The 18,859-nt window shown below is 38.7% G+C and overlaps 1 protein-coding gene across 1 annotated transcript in view; it reads right to left on the bottom strand.

Annotated features, from left to right (window-relative positions):
* Positions 1 to 18,859, bottom strand: part of atg3 (autophagy related 3) — a 47,928-nt gene that overhangs the window by 12,708 nt on the left and 16,361 nt on the right. The window contains exons 4-7 of the mRNA XM_063050767.1: positions 14,593 to 14,663; positions 14,244 to 14,351; positions 12,304 to 12,441; positions 6,470 to 6,507 (exon numbers count right to left, since the gene is read on the bottom strand). Of these exons, the coding sequence (XP_062906837.1) occupies positions 6,470 to 6,507; positions 12,304 to 12,441; positions 14,244 to 14,351; positions 14,593 to 14,663 (355 nt within the window). The remainder of the gene's footprint in view (positions 1 to 6,469; positions 6,508 to 12,303; positions 12,442 to 14,243; positions 14,352 to 14,592; positions 14,664 to 18,859) is intronic.

Here is an 18,859-nt window from a genome sequence, read left to right on the forward strand (position 1 = left end):
ACATTTATCAGCATTTTCATATAACTATAGCCCACCAAGAGAAACTGAAAGTAGATATCGTTGGGCATGGCAAACAGAGTCCGTCAAATATTTGGGCATCATTATGCCAAAATATTTGGCAAAATTATCAGAATGCAATTATCAGCCTATCTATAAAAAATTAAGGAAGATATAAGAAGGTGGAATTCCTTTTCTTGGTCTCAGTTCAAGGATTGAATCTATTAAAATGAATATACTGCCCAGACTACTATATCTTTTTCAGACCCTACCAACAGAGATTAACCAAAATCAATTCAATAAATGGAACAAGATGCTATCAAGATATATATGGCAAGGTAAGAGGCCTAGGGTTCATCTCAAAACTTTGCAATTAGCCAAGGAAAAGGGGGGATGGGGCCTACCTTCTCTTAGAGATTATTATTTTGCAGCACAGTTGAGAGCTGTGATATGTTGGTGCAACCCATCATATGGCGCTCAATGGAAAAACATTGAGGAGAGGATACTTTCCATCCCCATACAGGCAATTTTGGCTGATAACAACATACATAAAATTACATAAATAATATTGACAACCCATGGGTGAAATGGATTCTTAAAATATGGAAAACTATTATAAAAGAATATAAACTGGAGAGGGACATTGCAATTCTTAAGTGGTGTGCATATGACTTGGATTTTATGCCGAATAAACTGAATGCTAGATTTAAGGGCTGGACAGCTAAAGGAATAACAGCTATTTGCAATATAATGAAAGAAGGAACACTATTCAGTTTTGAAATGCTCAAAGGGAAACACTTATTAGAAAAACAAGATTTTTACCAGTATTTACAGATGTGACAGTATGTTAATAGGACAGTTAAAAAATGTAACCAAGGCAAGTACATGTCTAATAGAGCTATTTAGAAAAGCATATAATTCAGACAACGGTAGTAGAATAATTTCAAGCATGTATAAGGGTTTGTCAAATCTTAAAACACATTCAACTTCATACATTAAAACAAAATGGGAGAAGGAAGGAGGGATCATAATATGAGGAAGACTGGACAATAATATGGAGGTATCAATGGAAGTGTACCAGTTCACAGAAATGGAGGGAGTTCAGGTGGAAAAACTTGATAAGATATTTTATTACACCCTCTCAGAAATCCCATTATGATAGTAACCCCCCCTGCTTACTGGAGAAATTGTGGAAATCAAAATGCAAACCATTATCATATTTTCTGGGAATGCCTCGTTATCAAAGACTACTGGAGTGGGATATATAATGCCTTACAAGACATCTTTAAATGTGAAATACTCTTGGAGAGTAAGACCATATATTTTGGGTATATACCTCAAGAATGGTTGAAACGAGATAAGTATTTAATGAATGTACTGCTGGTGGCTGGTAAAAAGACCCTTACCAGGAAATGGTTATCACAGGAGAGCCCAACTTTAAATGTATTGATGGAAATTACAATGGACATTTACAAAATGGAGAAGATAACAGCATCTGTTAATCATAAGTTGAAACAATTCTATTCATACTGGAAAAAAATGGTTTAACTATATAACATCTCATAGGCCTAATTTTATTCTCACAAGTCAATGAATATGTTGTGAAAAAGATCACTCCCTACTCTGTACATAGTTTTCTTCTTTCGATTGTTCTTTCTTTCCTCTTCTTTCTATAAGGGCATACCTCAGATAAATATTGTGGAGATTTGTGACAAATATGATTATATGATATACATGTACAGTATCTGAAATACATCTTATGTAAATGTTTGTTTGATGATGAAATTCAATAAAAAATTAAATTACAAAAAAAAAGAGAAGTGCATGTCTCCAGGATCAGAGACAAAGAACAAACAGCAGAAGAGATGAAGAGACAGGGGATGAAAGGGCTGCATGTCTCCAGAATGACAAAAACAGGCACAGAAGGAGGAGAGAGGAAGAGACAAAGGAGCAGAGAAATGCACGCCTCCAAGATCAGAGACAAAGAATAAACAGCAGAAGAGATGGAGACGGCTGATGAAAGGTCTCCAGAATGACGAGAGGCACAAGGGTGGCAGATCAACCAGAAATTATGCCATCAAAAGTGTCCTTCATTAAACGAGGAGGAGCTATATTTGCCTTGCTACGTGCCGTTCTTCTTTAAAACTGAGGTTTTCTTCTTCAATTTCCAAAGCGAAACAATACTAATAGCATTCAGGAAAATTTAATATTCATTCTGGTCACATCAGACTGCACTACCCTTCTCTCAAAGGGTGCCCCAATGGGTCACCCCGTTGTCTAGTGTCAATTAATTGGAAGCTGATATGCTAAGGCAGGAACTGGATGAACCTAAAAGTTATCTGAAGATACCCCAGTCAGAAGTTTCGATAATGGAGTTCAGTGCTTATTCATGTTCATTAATCGTAAGTCATTTAAAGATCTACCACATCTGCTCAGCTATATTTACTATATAAGCAAAATATCATAAACATCAATAAGCCAAAAAAAGAAACGTAAGCCTCTAAATTTTTACAGTGTGCTGTATTCTCTGAATACCTGCCAGCATTTATAGGTGTTTCTCACGAGAATACAAGCAAACAGGTACTCTTGCTCCTCACAGATCTTCACATATCTCAGCATGCCAGCAGAACCTCCCAACCCTTAAATCAGTAAACACTTCCTGTAACTGTGATAAAGGCTGGGCTGATCTGTGCTGTCATCATGACAACAAGAACTGTTCAAGAGAGTGACAGCAGAAACCACCCTGGCTTTAGATAACCTTCAAGATTAAGCAAAGCTTAACCTGCTTGTCTGGAATTGTTTCTATTTTTAAATATAAAATTTTATTAGCAGCTGGTTTGTACTTTCAAATTGTACAAAAGAAGACAGTCCTATTGACACCTAGAACTTCTGTCCCTTCACCACCACAGCACCAACAATCCAGCCCGAGGACAACTAAATGTTAACTGATAGCATTGCTTCTATTGTTTGTACATTTATGCAAGGCTGATTTCTGCATCTGAACAGGAAGCTAAAATTCTAAACAATTTCTACTGATATAGCAAATAAGTCTGTTAGAGAAGTTGGAGAAGTGAAAAAAAGAGAAAATAACTCTCCGCAATTGCTGGAATGTCAATACCTTGCCCATAGAACAGCTGGGACTCAAAGTGAGCAAGCCCAAGGGCAAGTACATGATAAATGACAAAGCTATTTTGGAGCCAAGGCTAACCACTTGTGATCAGAAAGGCCCTGGCCTTCACATGGCCTCACTGATCAGAAACCTGTGCTCAGCACCACATTGAAAGAGGTGTAATCCCAAACAGCACACTCTGACATGCCTAGGTTACTGAGGACTGGTCATCAGAACTGATAATATGGCAAGAAACAATACTCCAACACAATACCTTAATTAAATCTGCTATCTGTAATTATCTTTAAGAGGCATGAGAGTCAGTGAGATTGTTTATTAGAACTATACCGTACATAACCATGGAGAATTGAGGCTATAAGAACAAAATTTTTTAAAAATCTGTAAAAGATGAACAAATAATTAAGATTTTCTTTTCCAATCAATTTAAGTTTCAATACAAGTATTAAAAGGCAAGCTTAACAGGGTCTAGTGATACACACAAAATGCTGGAGGAACTCAGCAGGTCAGGCATCATCTATGGAAATGAATAAACAGTCCATGTTCCAGGTCGAGACCCTTCTTCAAGACTGGAAAGGAAGGGGGAGACACCAGAATAAAAAGATGAAGGGAAGTGGAAGAAAGACCAGCTAGAAGGTGATAGGTGAAGCCAAGAGGGTGGGGAAGGTAAAGGGCTGGAGAAAGAGGAGTTCGATCAGAGAGGAGAATGGACCATGGGAGAAAAGGAAGACGGTGTGGGGGGGGGGGCAGTGGAATGCACAATCTTGAGGTGATAGGTAGGTGAGGAGAAGAGGTAAGAGGCCAGAGTGGGGAATAGAAGAAGGCGGGGGGGAGGAAAACTTTTTTACTGGAAGGAAAAATCAATCTTCATGCCATCATGTTGGAGGCTACCGAGACGGAATGAGGTGCTGCTCTCACTGAGGCAAAAGTGGAATGACATGTCAGAACAGGAATGGAAATGGGAATTAAAATGTTTGGCCACTGGAAAATTCCATTTTTGACAGATGGAGTAGAGGCACTCAACAAAGAAGTCCCCCAGTTTACGTCATATCTCATCAATGCAGAGGCTGCATCAGGAGCACCGATACAATAGACAACTATAATAGATTTGCAGGCGAAGTGTTGCCTCACCTGGAAAAACTGTTTGGGGCCCTGAAAGGAGGTAAGGGAGGAGTAAATGGGCAAGTGTAGCATATCTGTCGCCTGCATGGACATGTGCCAAGAGGATGATTAGTGAGGAAGGACAAATGGACAAGGGTATTACAGTGAGAGCAATCCTTGCAGAACACCAAGAGTGGGGTGGGGGAACAGTAGAGATGTGGTTGGTGGTAGGATACTTCTGTAGATGGCAGAGGTTGTGGAGAATGTGTTGGATGCAGTAGCTCACGGGGTTATAGGTGAGGACAAAGGAACTCTAACCCTGTTAAAGTGGCAGGAAGATGGAGTGAGTGCCGATAAGAGCAGCATCAACAGTGGAGGAAAGGAAACCCCGTTCTTTGAAGGAAGAGAATATCTCTGATGTCCTGGAAAGCCTCATCCTGAGAAAAGATGTAGCATAGACAAAGGAGCTGAGAAAAAGTAATATCATTTTTTAAAAAAGGAAACATGGTGGGAAGAGGTATAGTCAAGATGATTGTGGGTACAAGTAGGCTTATAAAAATGTTGGTAGACAGCTGGTCTAGCAAGGGGAAAGATGTGTCAGAAATGGAGCAAGTGAATTCAATGGGAGGGTGGAAATTGGAGAAAAAGTTGTTGAGCTTGCAATTGTCATGGGTGAATGAAGCAGCACCAATGCAGTCATTGATGTCGTGCAGGAAGAGTTGGGGAGCTTTACCTATGAAGGCTTGAAACATGGTTTGTTTTACAAAGTCAATAAAAAGGCAAGCATAGCTGGGGCTCATGGCTACCTAGAGTCTGGAGATAGTGGGAGAAGCCGAAGGAGAAATTGTTGAGGGTGAGAACCACTTCAGGTGAAATCCATCATTGCAATCCCTGTTTTTTGAGAATCAGTAAAAATGCCCAGCTTTTTCTTGAACTAATTGTATCATTCAGATTCAGTACACATTGACTAAGGTGTTGACTGAATTTATGAAGCAATACCTAAGTAAGGGAAAGTTAAGAGCAGAAGTTTAACTGAATCATGTTGTACTTCAAGACAATTAAATAGAAAATTCTTTTAGGTTGGGTTTGCTGGCAAATGGCAATAACTGCAGACCGGGCATCAGGAAGTTTAGGATCCTACAATCCAAGACTGAATTATGCTAGCTTAGTTCTATCACATTGACAATTTCACAGCTGAACTTTGTCATTCAAATCCTCACGCTTGAACTTGAAGCAACCCTCTCGCAGTTACACTCCAGCATCTGCCCCATAAATGTGGATGAACACTAAACTCGTTTATTTGACTGACTAGGAGTAGGTGTGTGTGTGTGTGTGTGTGTGTGTGTGTGTGTGTGTGTGTGTGTGTGTGTGTGTGAAGTGTATGATGATATACACATTTTTAAATTAATCAGATCTGACTTAATATCTCAGTTGTTTAAAACATCAGGGATGTTCAAAATATTCAAACACCAGATTTCACAGTCAGCAATATCCAGTGGTGCCATTTTACGAGCTGTCATTTGCAGGCACATCATCGAGGGGATTATTCAAACCCATCTCCCCCACAACCCCCTCCAGCCCACGTAACAACATTTTATCATGATTGAAGACCTTGACGGCAAATTGATAATGGGGATCTGGTAAGGCAACCCATTGTTGGTATATGGAAGTGACAAGTCCAGCGAAATCACCACTGGCAGCAAATTCAGACTGTATTCTGAGTACCACCAACTTTTAACTACCAAAACTTTGTTTTGTTTAAGTGCACTGCCAAATACAGAATGTGTAAAGTATGGTTTCAAAGTAACAAAGCAGATTATTTAATACAAAATGCTATAATGAGTATTTGTGAACAGACATTGAACTTCATTTTAGCTTCAAAGTAATTGGTTTTCTTTAAGTTGTTGCAAGATATTCTGTGGATGATAAATTCAATTTGCATTGGGACAAGGTAACAGTGGAGAACTTTGTTCTTATATCTACCATATTGGATACAATGCAAAGATTTACAGGAGGTAAGGCTGCTTCCAATTCATTCAATTTACTTCCCAATATCTTGGTTTGATGTGGTCTTTCAATATGGCCCATTTTGGAACTGTTTAGAAAACATTACTCGATGTTTTAAGATCTCTTTCTTGAACACTCAGAGTAAACTAGCACATTCATACATTAAACTGAAAATTATTGATAAGAATAAATCAAAAGATACATTGTTTTCTAATAATCCAGCAGTTTGTAACTTACATCATCTGCTTCTTCTAATAACCCACTCTCTTCATATGCTGCAGGGAAATATTTAACAAATAGAAATACAAAATGATAAAATCACATTAATACATTGCCAGGTTGTTATCTGTGTGATAGCATTGTTTAAAACACACAATTTTTTAAAAAAAGTGATGAGAGGTACATCATGATCTATTTGTAATGTTCAACAACATTGTGTAATTCCAAATACTTTAAATTAGACAAATCACTTATGGAATAAAATTGACTACTGATCATCTTCAGCTGGTGATGTTGATGCACAAATTTAGACGAAATGTCCAATCTGCATTTCTTACTGCACTTAAGTTATGCAGGGCAACAAAGAAGTAGAACTAACATCGGGATGAAAAAGAGAATTCAATGAAGATGAGTGTAGCCAAGTGCCACCCATACATTTGATGGATAAAAATTATTAGAAGCTTTTTTTAAAACATGAGATTCAGTTAAATACAGATCCCTTTGAGACATTTCAGGTAGTGGAACTTAGCTGTTACATTCAGGCCCCTGTATTAATGACCCAGAACACAAGAGATCAAATCCTTCAATTTGGATCATTGAATAAGTATGGAATAAAAATCTAGTATCAATTCATAAAGCTTTTATCCAAAAATCTGTTTTTTTTGGTGGATCATATTGTAAGAGGTTGGGTGGTAGAAACAACACTCTAGTATGGTATATTGCCTCCTTGTTCTGAAGCAGCTGCAGGACCTTTTGAAGAGGGGGAGTGAACATTCAGCAATTGTGCTATATGTTAGTACCAATGACATTGGTAGGAGAATGGGTGACAACATGAGTATAGGGAGCTAGGTAACAGTTTAAAATTCAGGACGTCCAAGGTTGTATTCCCTGGACTGATTCTTGTGCCACAAGCTTGTGAGAATAGGAATATTAAGATAGGTCAGACAAAGGCATGACTGATGGGTTGGGGCACCAGGATTCTTTAAGTTGCTGGACCATTGGGACCATTCTGGGAAGACAGGATCTGCAAAATCAGGATGGGTCGCACCTATATCCTAGCAGAACATTTGCTGGTACTGTTGAGGAAGTTTTAAACTGAGTTGGTAGGGGAATGGGGCTCAAAGCAGATGTTCAGAAGGGGAGGCACAGTCATCTAGACAGTTAAATGTAGTAGGCAGAGCTGGTAGCAAAAAGTACACAAGGAGAATACAAGGTAAATTGCATCTCATTTAATTTGAGAAGTCTAACCAGTAAGATAGAGAATCTCAGTTTTAATTAATGAGACTATCATTTTGTTGCCATCACTGAGACATGGATGAGATATACAGGGATAGTAATTCCAAATTTTGGGCAGAGAATTTTCAAGTGAGACAGAGGGGGACGTGAGAGAGAAGGTGGCATTTTACTATTAGTCGAGAAAGGTTTTCGGTATTGAGGGAAGATATCCTAGAAGGCTACTCGAAAGGAGGACATATGGATAAAGACCAGGAACAAAAAAAGGTGTTGTCACTTTGCTTGGGGTGACCACCTAACAAATCATCAGATGACAGAGGAACAGACATGAAAATAGCAGAGAGATGTAATAAAAATAGGATTTATAATACTAGTAGACTTGTATTTCCCAAATTCTATCTGGGATCATGTAAGCATTTTGCTAAAGGGCACAGCATTCATGTCCAGAAGATCATTTTGACATACTATGTAGACAGACCAACAGAGTCATAGAAAAGGACGGCTCTTTTACCCATCTAGCCTGTGCCGAACCATTTAAGCTGCTTAGTCCCATCCACCTGCATCTGGACCATAGCTCTCCATACCCCTACCTATTCAAACTCTCTTTAGCATTGAAATTGAGGTTGCATGCACCACCAGCTCATTCCCCACTCTCATGATCTTCTGAGTGAAGTAGCTTCCCCTCATGTTCCCCTTAACATTTTTCACATTTCACCCTCAACCCATGACCTCTAGTTGTAGTCCCACCCAACCTCAGTGGAAAAAGCCTGCTTACAATTACCCTATCTATACCCCTCAATTTTGTATACCTCTATCAAATCTCTCCTCCGTCTTCTATATTCCAAGAAGAAAAGTCCCAACCTAATCAGTTCTTCCTTATAACTCAGATCCTCCAGTCCTGACAACATCCTTGTAAATTTTCTTGTAATTTTTCAACCTTATTTACATCTGTTCTGCAGGTAGGTGACCAAAACTGCACACAATATTGCAAATTAGGCCTTACCAATGTCTTGTACAACTTCAACATTACATTCCATCTCCTGTGCTCAATACTTCCATTTACAAAGGCCAATGTGCTAAAAGCTTTCTTTATGACCCTACTTACCTGCGACACCACTTTCAACAAATTATGGACCTATATTCCCGGATTCCTTTGTTCTACCGCACTTCTCAGTGCCCTACCACTCCCACAGTGCAATACCTCGCAGTTGCCTGCATCAAATTCCATCTGCCATTTTTCAGCCCATTTTACTAGCTGGTTCAGATCCCACTGCAAGCCATGATAGTCTTCCTTGCTGTCCACTACACCCAGATCTTGGCGTCATCTGCAAATTTGCAGATCCAGTTAACCACACTAACATCCAGATCACTGACATAGATGACAAACAACAATGCACTTATAGATCTCTGTAGCATTCTACTAGTCACAAGCCTCCAGTCAGAAAGGCTACCATCTATTACAACTCTTTGGCTTCTCCTACAAAGTCAATGTCTAATCTAAGTTACTACCAGTGTCTGAACCTTCATGACCAACCTCCCCTGTGAGCCTTACCCAATGCCTTGCCAAAGACCATGTAGACAACATCCACTGCCTTGCCTTCATCATCTTTTCTGGTCAACTTCCTCAACAAACTTTATAAGATTGGTTAGACATGACCCACCATGCATGAAGCCATGCTGACTATCCCTAATCAGTCTGTCTATCCAAATACTCATATCTGGTCCTGTAGAATACCTTTCAATAACTTTCCACTACTGGTACCAGGCTCACCAGCCTACACCTTCCTGGTTTACTTTTAGGGCTTTTTATAAACAGTGGAACATTAGCTATCCTCCAATCCTCCAGTACCTCACCTGTTGCTCAGGATGATTTAAATATCTTTGCAAGAGCCCCTGTAATTTCTGCACTTGTTTCCCACAGGGTCCAAGGCAACCAACCTCAGTGGAAAAAGCCTGCTTACAATTACCCTACCTATACCCCTTGTCAGGTCCTTTTGATTTTAACATATCTGTAGAATCCTTTGGGATTCTCCTCCGCCTTGTCTGCTTGGGTAAATTCATGTCTTCTTTTAGCCCTCAAGAACTCTTTTATTTCTTATACTCCATAAGTATAGTACCTCATTTGTTCCTACCTGTCTATACCTGCTATGTACCTCCTTTTTTCTTAACCAGGGCCTCAATATGGAAAGGAACATTACTGAATGACCACAGTGTCAGTGGGGAGCATTTTGGATGTAGTGACCATTACACCATATACTCCAATGTGGGTATGGAAAAAGATCGGGATGGTGTAGGAATAAAGGTCTTAAATTAAGGGAAAGGCAGATTTCATTAAAATATGACAGGACCTAGCAAAGGTAGACTAAGAACATCTACTGACGAGTAAGTCTCACCTGCAATGGGACAGCATTTAAAGAAGAAATAATGAGTTCTGGGCCATGATACCCATGCAAGGATGAAACCCAAGGAAAGAAAAGTACAGGGAACTCTAGATGTCAAGAGACAAATAGGGCGAATAAAGAGAAAGAAGCATATGGCACAAACAGAAATAAAGATGGGCAGAGGATCATCAGGAGAGTAAAGTGTCTAAGGAGGCACTTAAGGAAATTAGGAAGGCAAAGAGGAGTCACAAAATACCACTAGCAAAAGGAACTAAGGTTACAATAGGAGTAACAAAATAAGCAGAGAAAGAAAGGCATGTAGCTAGAAGGTTTAGACATTCAAAATAAATACATTTCATCAATGTTCACAAAGGAAATGGATTGTGTAATCGGAGCACTCAGCTAACAGGAAGGTGAAAGTGTATTACAAGTCTCAACAAAAAAAAAGGAGGTAATTAGTGCATTAGCAAGCTAAAAGTTGGATAAATTCTCAGGGTTGCATGAGGTTTATCCCAAGTGGCCATGGAAGGTAAACTGCTAGGATTATAGTTAATATTTTTAAATCTTCACTGCCTACAGAAGATGTCCCCCCTTTTTCAAAAGGGCAACAGAGAAAAGCCTGGTAATTACATCAGCTTTAGGGAAGTAATTGGAAAAAATAGAGGGACAGGATTAATGATCATTTGGAAAGGAAGGGTGTAATGGAGACAGCTATCCTGGCTGGGGCAGATTCTGTCTGATGTATTTGTGTGAATTTTTTGAAAAAGGTAACAAACTATAGAAGAGAAGTGATAGCATGAGCAAAGGTGCAGAAAATGTACACTAAGATGCTGTCTGGAAAGAAGCATTTTAGTTATGAGCTAATTCTATTTTCCTGTACTTAGTCCATATCCCTCCATCCCCTACCTGTTTATATATCTGTCTAAATGCCTCTTCAAAATCACTATTGCTTCTATTTCTGCTCCCTGCCCCGGCAGACATGACTGAGGTATGTAAAAGGGGTACCAATAGGATAAAACTGCAGGAAGCTTCCCCCCAATACAACTTGAGGATGTAGATGTAGGGCAAGAGTGAGAAGATTTAGAGGGGAACTGAGGGGTATCTTTTTTCTACCCAAAGTGTGACCAGTACCTCCTTAATCACCTGAGAAAGTGTGAAGCAAAATTGCTGACAGCATTTAATTAATGTCTAGATGAGCACTTAAATCACCTAGATGTAGAAGGCTATGGGCCATGTACTGGAAGAGTGAGATTAATATAGATGTTTATCCACTAGTCAGAAGTGGTAGACTGAATGGCCATTTTCCATGCTGTATAATTTCATGACTCCAAAAGGCCTAAAATTTATCTCCATAGTTGCCTAGTTAATTGAACTTAGTTGCAAAGCTATCACATACTTTGGATGATCATAATGGGCTTTAAAACTCTGAACACCTTATGGTTAACTCCTATGTGCATCAATCGACATACGGAATACAGGATTAATGGCTGTTTAGCTGGACTTCAACAAGGTATTTGATAATGTTCCAAAAAAAAACAAGGAAATTGAAGCTTACAAATCATAAGACCATAACGCATAGGAGTGGAACTAGGCCATTCAGCCCATCGAATCTACTCCACTATTTAATCATGGCTGATTTATTATCCTTTTCCCTGTAACTTTTGATTCCTTTTCTCAATCCTTTTCCCTGTAACTTTTGATCTCCTCTCCCCCCCGCCACTAATCAAGAAATTATCAACCTTTGTTTTAAATATACCCAATGATTTGGCCTCCATAGCTCTCTGACGCAATGAATTCACAGATTCACCACCCTCTGCCTAAGGAAATTCCTCATCTGTTCTAAATGGACGCCTGCCTATTCTGAGGCTGTGCCCTCTTGTCCTAGACTCCTGCACTATAGGAAATATCCTCACCACATTCACACTATCTAGGCCTTTCAATATTCGATGGGTTTCAGCGGGATTCCCAGAATCATTCTTGTGAACAAAAGTAAATTAATGTTTAGATTTAATTTGGCAGTGGAAGGATAAAAAAAAAATATGGGCCTACACTCAAAAAAAGAAGCAATTAGTGGTTCTTCACAAGATGGGGTCTTTAGCATTCATTATACTTATTTGCTTATACAGTACAATTCTATCCCTTTAAGCCTGACAATAAATATTTATGGCAGAGTAAATGAATTAGAAAAAAAGTGAGTAAAAATATGCCAAGTGAATTTGAGTATATTTGTGGTTTAACCTTCCATGTCAGCTGCTTCTCCTTCATCATCATCTTCATCATTATCATCCGTGCAAGCTGTGCTACTTCCTATACACTTTGAGTTTTCTTTGCTTTCTAAAGTTATCTCCGTAACAGATTCTGTCAATCCAGCGACACCTGCCAATAGAAAGAGATAAAAGAAAGGAAAGACAATCTTGGTTATTTCCTAAAATGTTCCAATTTCTGAAAATGGTCCAGCAGGTTGTAAAACCACAAATGTAATGCTATTATTTGAGAAAGAAGGGAGAATGAAAGCAGGAAACCATAGGCTGGTTATCGTAACACAAGCTGGTTATCTTAACACCTATCATTGCAGAATACCATTATGTTTGAAATAGCAGGAATTTTTTTAACAATTATAACATAATTAAGCAGAGTCAATATGATTTACTGATTAATAATTTTGTTAGAATTGTTTGAGGATGTTAAAAAAAACAGTAGATAAACGGAACTTAAATTTCAAAAAAGGCATAAAATGGAAAAGTCAATTATAAGAGCTCAACATCTTGAGGGAAACACATTAGCACAGACAATGGAATGGCTAACTAACAAAAACAGTCTGGATAAATGGCTAATGTTTAGGTTGGCATATTACATCTAAAGGGAGCCACATGGAGCAGAGCTGTGGCATCAATCATTAACAATCTGTATTCAGAACCTATTGGAAAGTAAGAGTACATTGTCACGACAGCTGCTAATAGTTTAGAAAATGAGTATGAGAAGGTCACAAGAAGTCTGCAAAGGGATAAAACTAAGTAACCTGAATGAGCAAAAATTCAGCAGATGGAATATAATGTGGGGAAATGCAGATTCTCCACTTGCATAGAAATTAGAAATTTTAAATACCTTTTAAATACTAAAAAGTTATATAAAACAAAATTATTTTTGACGCTTTATTTAAATTATTTTAAACTATTTTGAAGCATACTTTTGTAGGAGTTATTGCTATAAAACAAGACTTCACCTCCAATTCAGAGGTAAAGAATTTCTCCTCAGAAAGGGTATGGAATTCTCTATTGCAGAAATTTGTGGATACAGACCCATTAAAGAGATTGAGCATCAACATTTTTGGCATATAGGAAATGCAGGGCAGGCAAAAAGACAGGTTCAAACCAAGGTTTAATCAGCCATTAAATACATTCCTGAATAACAGAGAAGGCTTGGGGGTCTAGTTTTGTTCCTACTTATATCATCACTAAAAAGTGAAGAATTGAATAGATAACATAAATGTCTGACCTAACAGGCAGTTAAGAAAGACAGACAAGCGGAGTGGCTAAAGTCTTTTCTGCTGTTTACTTATATTTTCTTCTATTCACTCAAACTTTCTACTCACTGTTCAGTTTGACAAGCTCAGCAAATTACTATTCTTAATTTACAATACTGAACCGAAATTCTGCAGTGCTAGAGCTAGTACCCACAAATGAAATCCAACGGTACAAAAGTGTAAACAAAAGAGATTGTGCAGATGCTGGAAATCCAGAGATAGCAACATACACAGAATGCTGGAGGAACTCAGATTAGGCAACATCTATGGAAATTAATAAACAGTCAACATTTCAGGTCGACACCCTTCATTAAAGCTGGAAAGGAAGCCATAATAATCATCATGACAGAAGAGGAGACCATGGATTGCCATGTCAGAACAATAATGGGGATAGGAGTTTAAAAGGTTGACCACTGCATTTCTCTAAGTCAGTAATACGTTGATCTGAATGCTGACAAACAACTCCTGTGACACTGCCAGTGCAAATTGTATCGGTCTCTGATTCCTTTGGATTCGGCAGCTAAGTAGAGAGGGGGAGCCTGCTATATGGCCAACAGCTTGTTCTCTATATCATACTGCCCTGGCTTGCATATTATGTATGTAGTCAGCTGGGACACAACACCCATGGTCAACCCTGACTAACCGAAGGTCTCACCTGAATTATGGTATGTGTCCACCCATCCGCCATCACCATCATCTTCTTCAATGACTGCCTCAAATTCATCAGAGTACTCCATCTGTTTGCAGCGCTTATAGCAGGGAACTGACGGAAGCAGAGGCAAAACACTACAACTAGCATTATTATTTAACAGAAAAGTTTGTAATTCAGCAACATTAGTGCTTTAAGAGTGCTTGGTAGTTGAACAACATAATCTGAAACATTTGGAATAAAATATGTTTAGTGAAATTTTAAACTACATGGAGACAAGAACAAGGCCCTTCAATATTTTCCAAAAAATCCAAAACGATGTATTATGACTAGGTAAAACGTGAAAAACTCCTACCATTTCTAGTCAGCAGAAACTGCTTTTCCCTGGGTAAATAGGGTTTGATTTTGGGGTCTTCTCCTGTTCCCCTGAAAATAGAAGATAAATTCGTGTGTGCTTTCATTTGTAATTTAAAATGCTAGTATGCATTAATAGCATCTCAGGTTAATTTAAATACTAAATTTCAGTGGTTGCAAATAAACTGTAATGCAAATTGCAAGGGTCACTTGGTCAGCAAAATTGGTGGCCCCCTCAGCGAGGCATGACTGAATTGTGGTCAGACTCTTGGAAAGCCCATTTCTGAAACTACCTGGAACTGAAACTGTGAAACTGTGAAATTCTGAAACTGTGAAACTACTTGGAACTTTCATTATTTCAATGGCATGCCCAATGATACCGATAACAAGGAAGAGACAGAATTAAGGTAAATGGGCATGAAATATAAAGTGAGGAGAGAACAAAACTACAAAAGCAGAAATTAGCCTCAGTGAAGGAAGGTGTAATTGAAACTCTGGATGGGATAAAATTGAAAGGGAAGAGAACAAGTATATCCAAATGTATTTAAAGTGGATATATCTGATCCAGATAGATTGTAGCAGGCAATGATTCCTCAAACATCTATAGCAGGGGTCCCCAACCTTTCTTGCACCACGGACTGGTTTAATATTGACAATATTCTTGCGGACCGGTCGACCGGGGGGCGGGGGGTGTTCAAGCAGGTTTAAACTCACCTCAACATGTCTTTTACAGTGACAGGATTGCCAACTTTCTCAGTCCCAAATAAGGGACAAAAGTAGCAGTCAAATACAGGACACTTGTGTTTACCCCAAGAAAGACTACCATGGCCATGAAGCCTTGCGCGGGCACCTATGTGCGCATGCGTGACATGTGGATATGCGACGCTCTTCCTGACTACACTGTACATACATTATTTCTACTTTATATAGGCTGTGTATTTATCATATCATTCCTGATTTTACTATATGTTAGTGTTATCCTAGGTTTTATGTTATTTGGTAGGTTATTTTTTAGGTCTGGGCACGCTCAGAAATTTTTCCCATATAAATTAATGGTAATTGCTTCTTCGCTTTACACCATTTTGGCACGAAAGGTTTCATAGGAACGCTCTACCTTAGCGGGGGAAATATGGGACAAGGGCGTTCCTGTATGGGACAAACCAATTTAGCCCAATATATGGGATGTCCCGGCAAATACAGGACAGTTGGCAACCCTATGTTCAAGTTCAACAGTGTGTGACAGGGAATGAGGAAAGGTGCAGCTGACCCATATCTTTTCCTTGCGGCCCGGTAGCACATGCTTTGCAGCCTGGTGGTTGGGGACTGCTGATCTATAGATACAGGGGTTGATGCCCAAGTACAGGAAAATACAATTTGTTTTTACATTCTTGCTCAAAGAAAGGTCTAGGAATAAACTCTAACTATACTTTATTTAATCTCGGTGGCATGGATGATTCTCAAGGCCATGAGCAAGGCCAGCTGTCTATTGGATGAATACAGACGGATTAGAGAAAGCCAGTTTATTATGGGTAAATCCTGTCTTACCCTTTTGATATTTCTTTTGACCACGTATGTAAAAGAATCAAGAAGGAACTCTAATCCAAAGATGCCACAAAGCATGCATTTTCAAAATGAAGGCCATGGAATAAAAAGGGGCTGCAAAGGCATTGATAAAATAATGGCAAACAATAGAAGTGATAGGCTGTTTTTTTATTGAATTGGAGAAAAGTGTATAAGGTAGTTCAAGGAATCAGTATTAGGATCACTGTATTTCTTATTCTAAATTATTAAATTGGATATAAATATGCAAGACCTGATTTCCTAATTTCCAGATGATACAAAACTTAGAGGTGTAGTGGTTGTGAGGAGAAAAGTAACCTACTTCAGGTCCTCACACCAGTCCTGAGAGGGATCAGCAGTGGGAAGGATGAGCAGTTTCAAGTTCCTGGATATCAGCATCAACGAAGATCTTTCCTGGGTCCAACATATTGATGCAATTACAAAGAAGGGACAACAGTGGCTACATGTCATTAGGAAGTTGAGAAGACTTGGTATGTCACCAAAAACTAGCAAATTTCTACAGATGTACCATGAAGAGCATTCTAACTGGTCACATCACCATCTGGTACGAACGGGCTACTGCACAAGATTGGAAAAAGCTGCAGAAAGTTGCAAACTCAGCTAGCTCCATCAGGGGACCAGCCTTCCCAGCATCAAGAACAACTTCAGAAGACGATGTGTCAAAACGGCTGCACCCATTATTAAGGACCCTCTATCTCTCTGGACATGCCCTCTTGTCATTGCTACCATCAAGGAGATGGTACAGGAGTATGTGCCTGTACCTTAATGTTTTAGGAGCAGTTTCTTCCCCCTGTCCTCAAATTTCTGAATGAACAATGAACCCATGTACACCATCTTTTGTTTTGCTCTTTCTGCACTACTTATTTATTTCATGCTTAGATATATCCTATTGCAAATTATAGTATTTTATTATGTATTGCACTGTCCTGCTGCCACAAAACAAATTTCATGACCTACACCAGTGATGTTAAACCAGAATTTGAGGAAAAAAAAGAGCAGGTATAATGGAGAAATGCAACAGTGCAAACCATCCATAGTTACAGTTCAGTATAAAGAATAAGAGATCATACAAACTAGAAGTCAGCATTCTAAAACAATTAATAAAGAACCTAGTTTTGTACAAGAAAATAGCTTCACAAAACAAAGTATACAGGATGCTGGGTTTAATAAGTAGAGACAGGGAAGACATATTGAAACTCTCCTAAAGCACTTACTTAGCTCTAACTGAAACACTGTTCAATTTTAGGTGTTATGCTATAGGAAAGGTGTGAACACTTTGGAGAGGTTGCAGCAAAGCTTAGCCAAATTATTTCAGAGACAAGGGATTTTACTTCTATAGAGAGAATGTAGAAAATGAAGTATTTTTCCTTTGATCAGGGGAGAATGGAAAAATAAGTGCTTAAAATCATGGAGTAAATATAGGGTCACTACTCTCACCTGCAGACATGCCAGTCTTCAAAAAGATAAAGCAATATAATAGGATAACTGTCTTCCATGTAGCAGGTACGGGAAGCAATGATTTCTGTACACTGTAACACTACTGTAATTCATGGCAGCATGAGGAAAAAGAATGATCAAAGCAAATGTGACTCTTCAAAGCAGAGACAGCAGAAATTATCTTCAGGAGTAAAGAAATGGCTGTTCATTTAAACAAATGTTAGTAAATCTGTCTGCACTCTAAGAAAAAAAGATACATTGCAAGTTGTGTGAAACAAGGGTGTAATGAGAGGAAAAAAATGATTGTTACAATATTGATAGTGAAAGCTTAGGAGAAGACAACCAGAAGCCAATTTAATTACTAGATGTTCTGTATTCTAAGAATCTAAAAGATAAATTTAGTGAAATTCTTAGCAGAGACCTTCTAAAATTACCTAGAGTCTGGAATATAATGTCTTTGCTTTGTAAAGGAAAGGAGAGAGAACATAGTACACATTAATTAGTTTGGCAACAAGTACCAGAATGATGCTGAATCCATAAGTGCTAGAGTTCTTAAAAATTCATGATGATACAATGTCAGTATGGTTTTATAGGAACGAAAATTAAGCATAGCTAACTTGTTTCTTTTTAAAAAAAATGTAAGTAGACAAATAAGTGAAGAACCATTGTGAAGAAACCACCACCCTCCATTTCCTATCCCCTTTTCCTTCTCTGACCTCATTTCACATCACAGTGAATGGCGGTGCTGGCTCGAAGGGCCAAATGGCCTACTCCTGCACCCACTATCTATTAACTTCTCAGCTCTTAACTCCATCCCTCCCTTTGCCGGTTTCACCACCACCTGGTGGTTCTCTTTCCCCTTCCCCCATCTTTTAAAGCTACTCCTCAGCTTTTTTTCTACAGTCCTACCGAAGGGTTTTGGTCCGAAACATTAACTGTACTTTTCTTCCCCCATAGATGCTGCCTGGCCTTCTGAGTTCCTCCAGCATTTTGTGTGTGTTGCTCGGATATCCAGCATCTGCAGATTTTCTCTTGTTTGTGGAACCACTGTGTATCACTGATTTTTGAATATCCAGAAAAGGTTATTAAATATAATAAGAACCATCATATCTGGGAGAATATGGTAATGGATTGTTGAAGTACATAAGGCCAATGGTTGAAGGTCATAAATTAGTTATCTGCAGATTAGTATGCTGTTACTGAGGAGGTGCCACAGAAATTACTGCTGGTCGTCAGCTATGTAGAATCTA

Source organism: Mobula hypostoma, chromosome 6 (assembly GCF_963921235.1).
Source record: "Mobula hypostoma chromosome 6, sMobHyp1.1, whole genome shotgun sequence".
Classification (NCBI taxonomy): Eukaryota; Metazoa; Chordata; class Chondrichthyes; order Myliobatiformes; family Myliobatidae; genus Mobula; species Mobula hypostoma.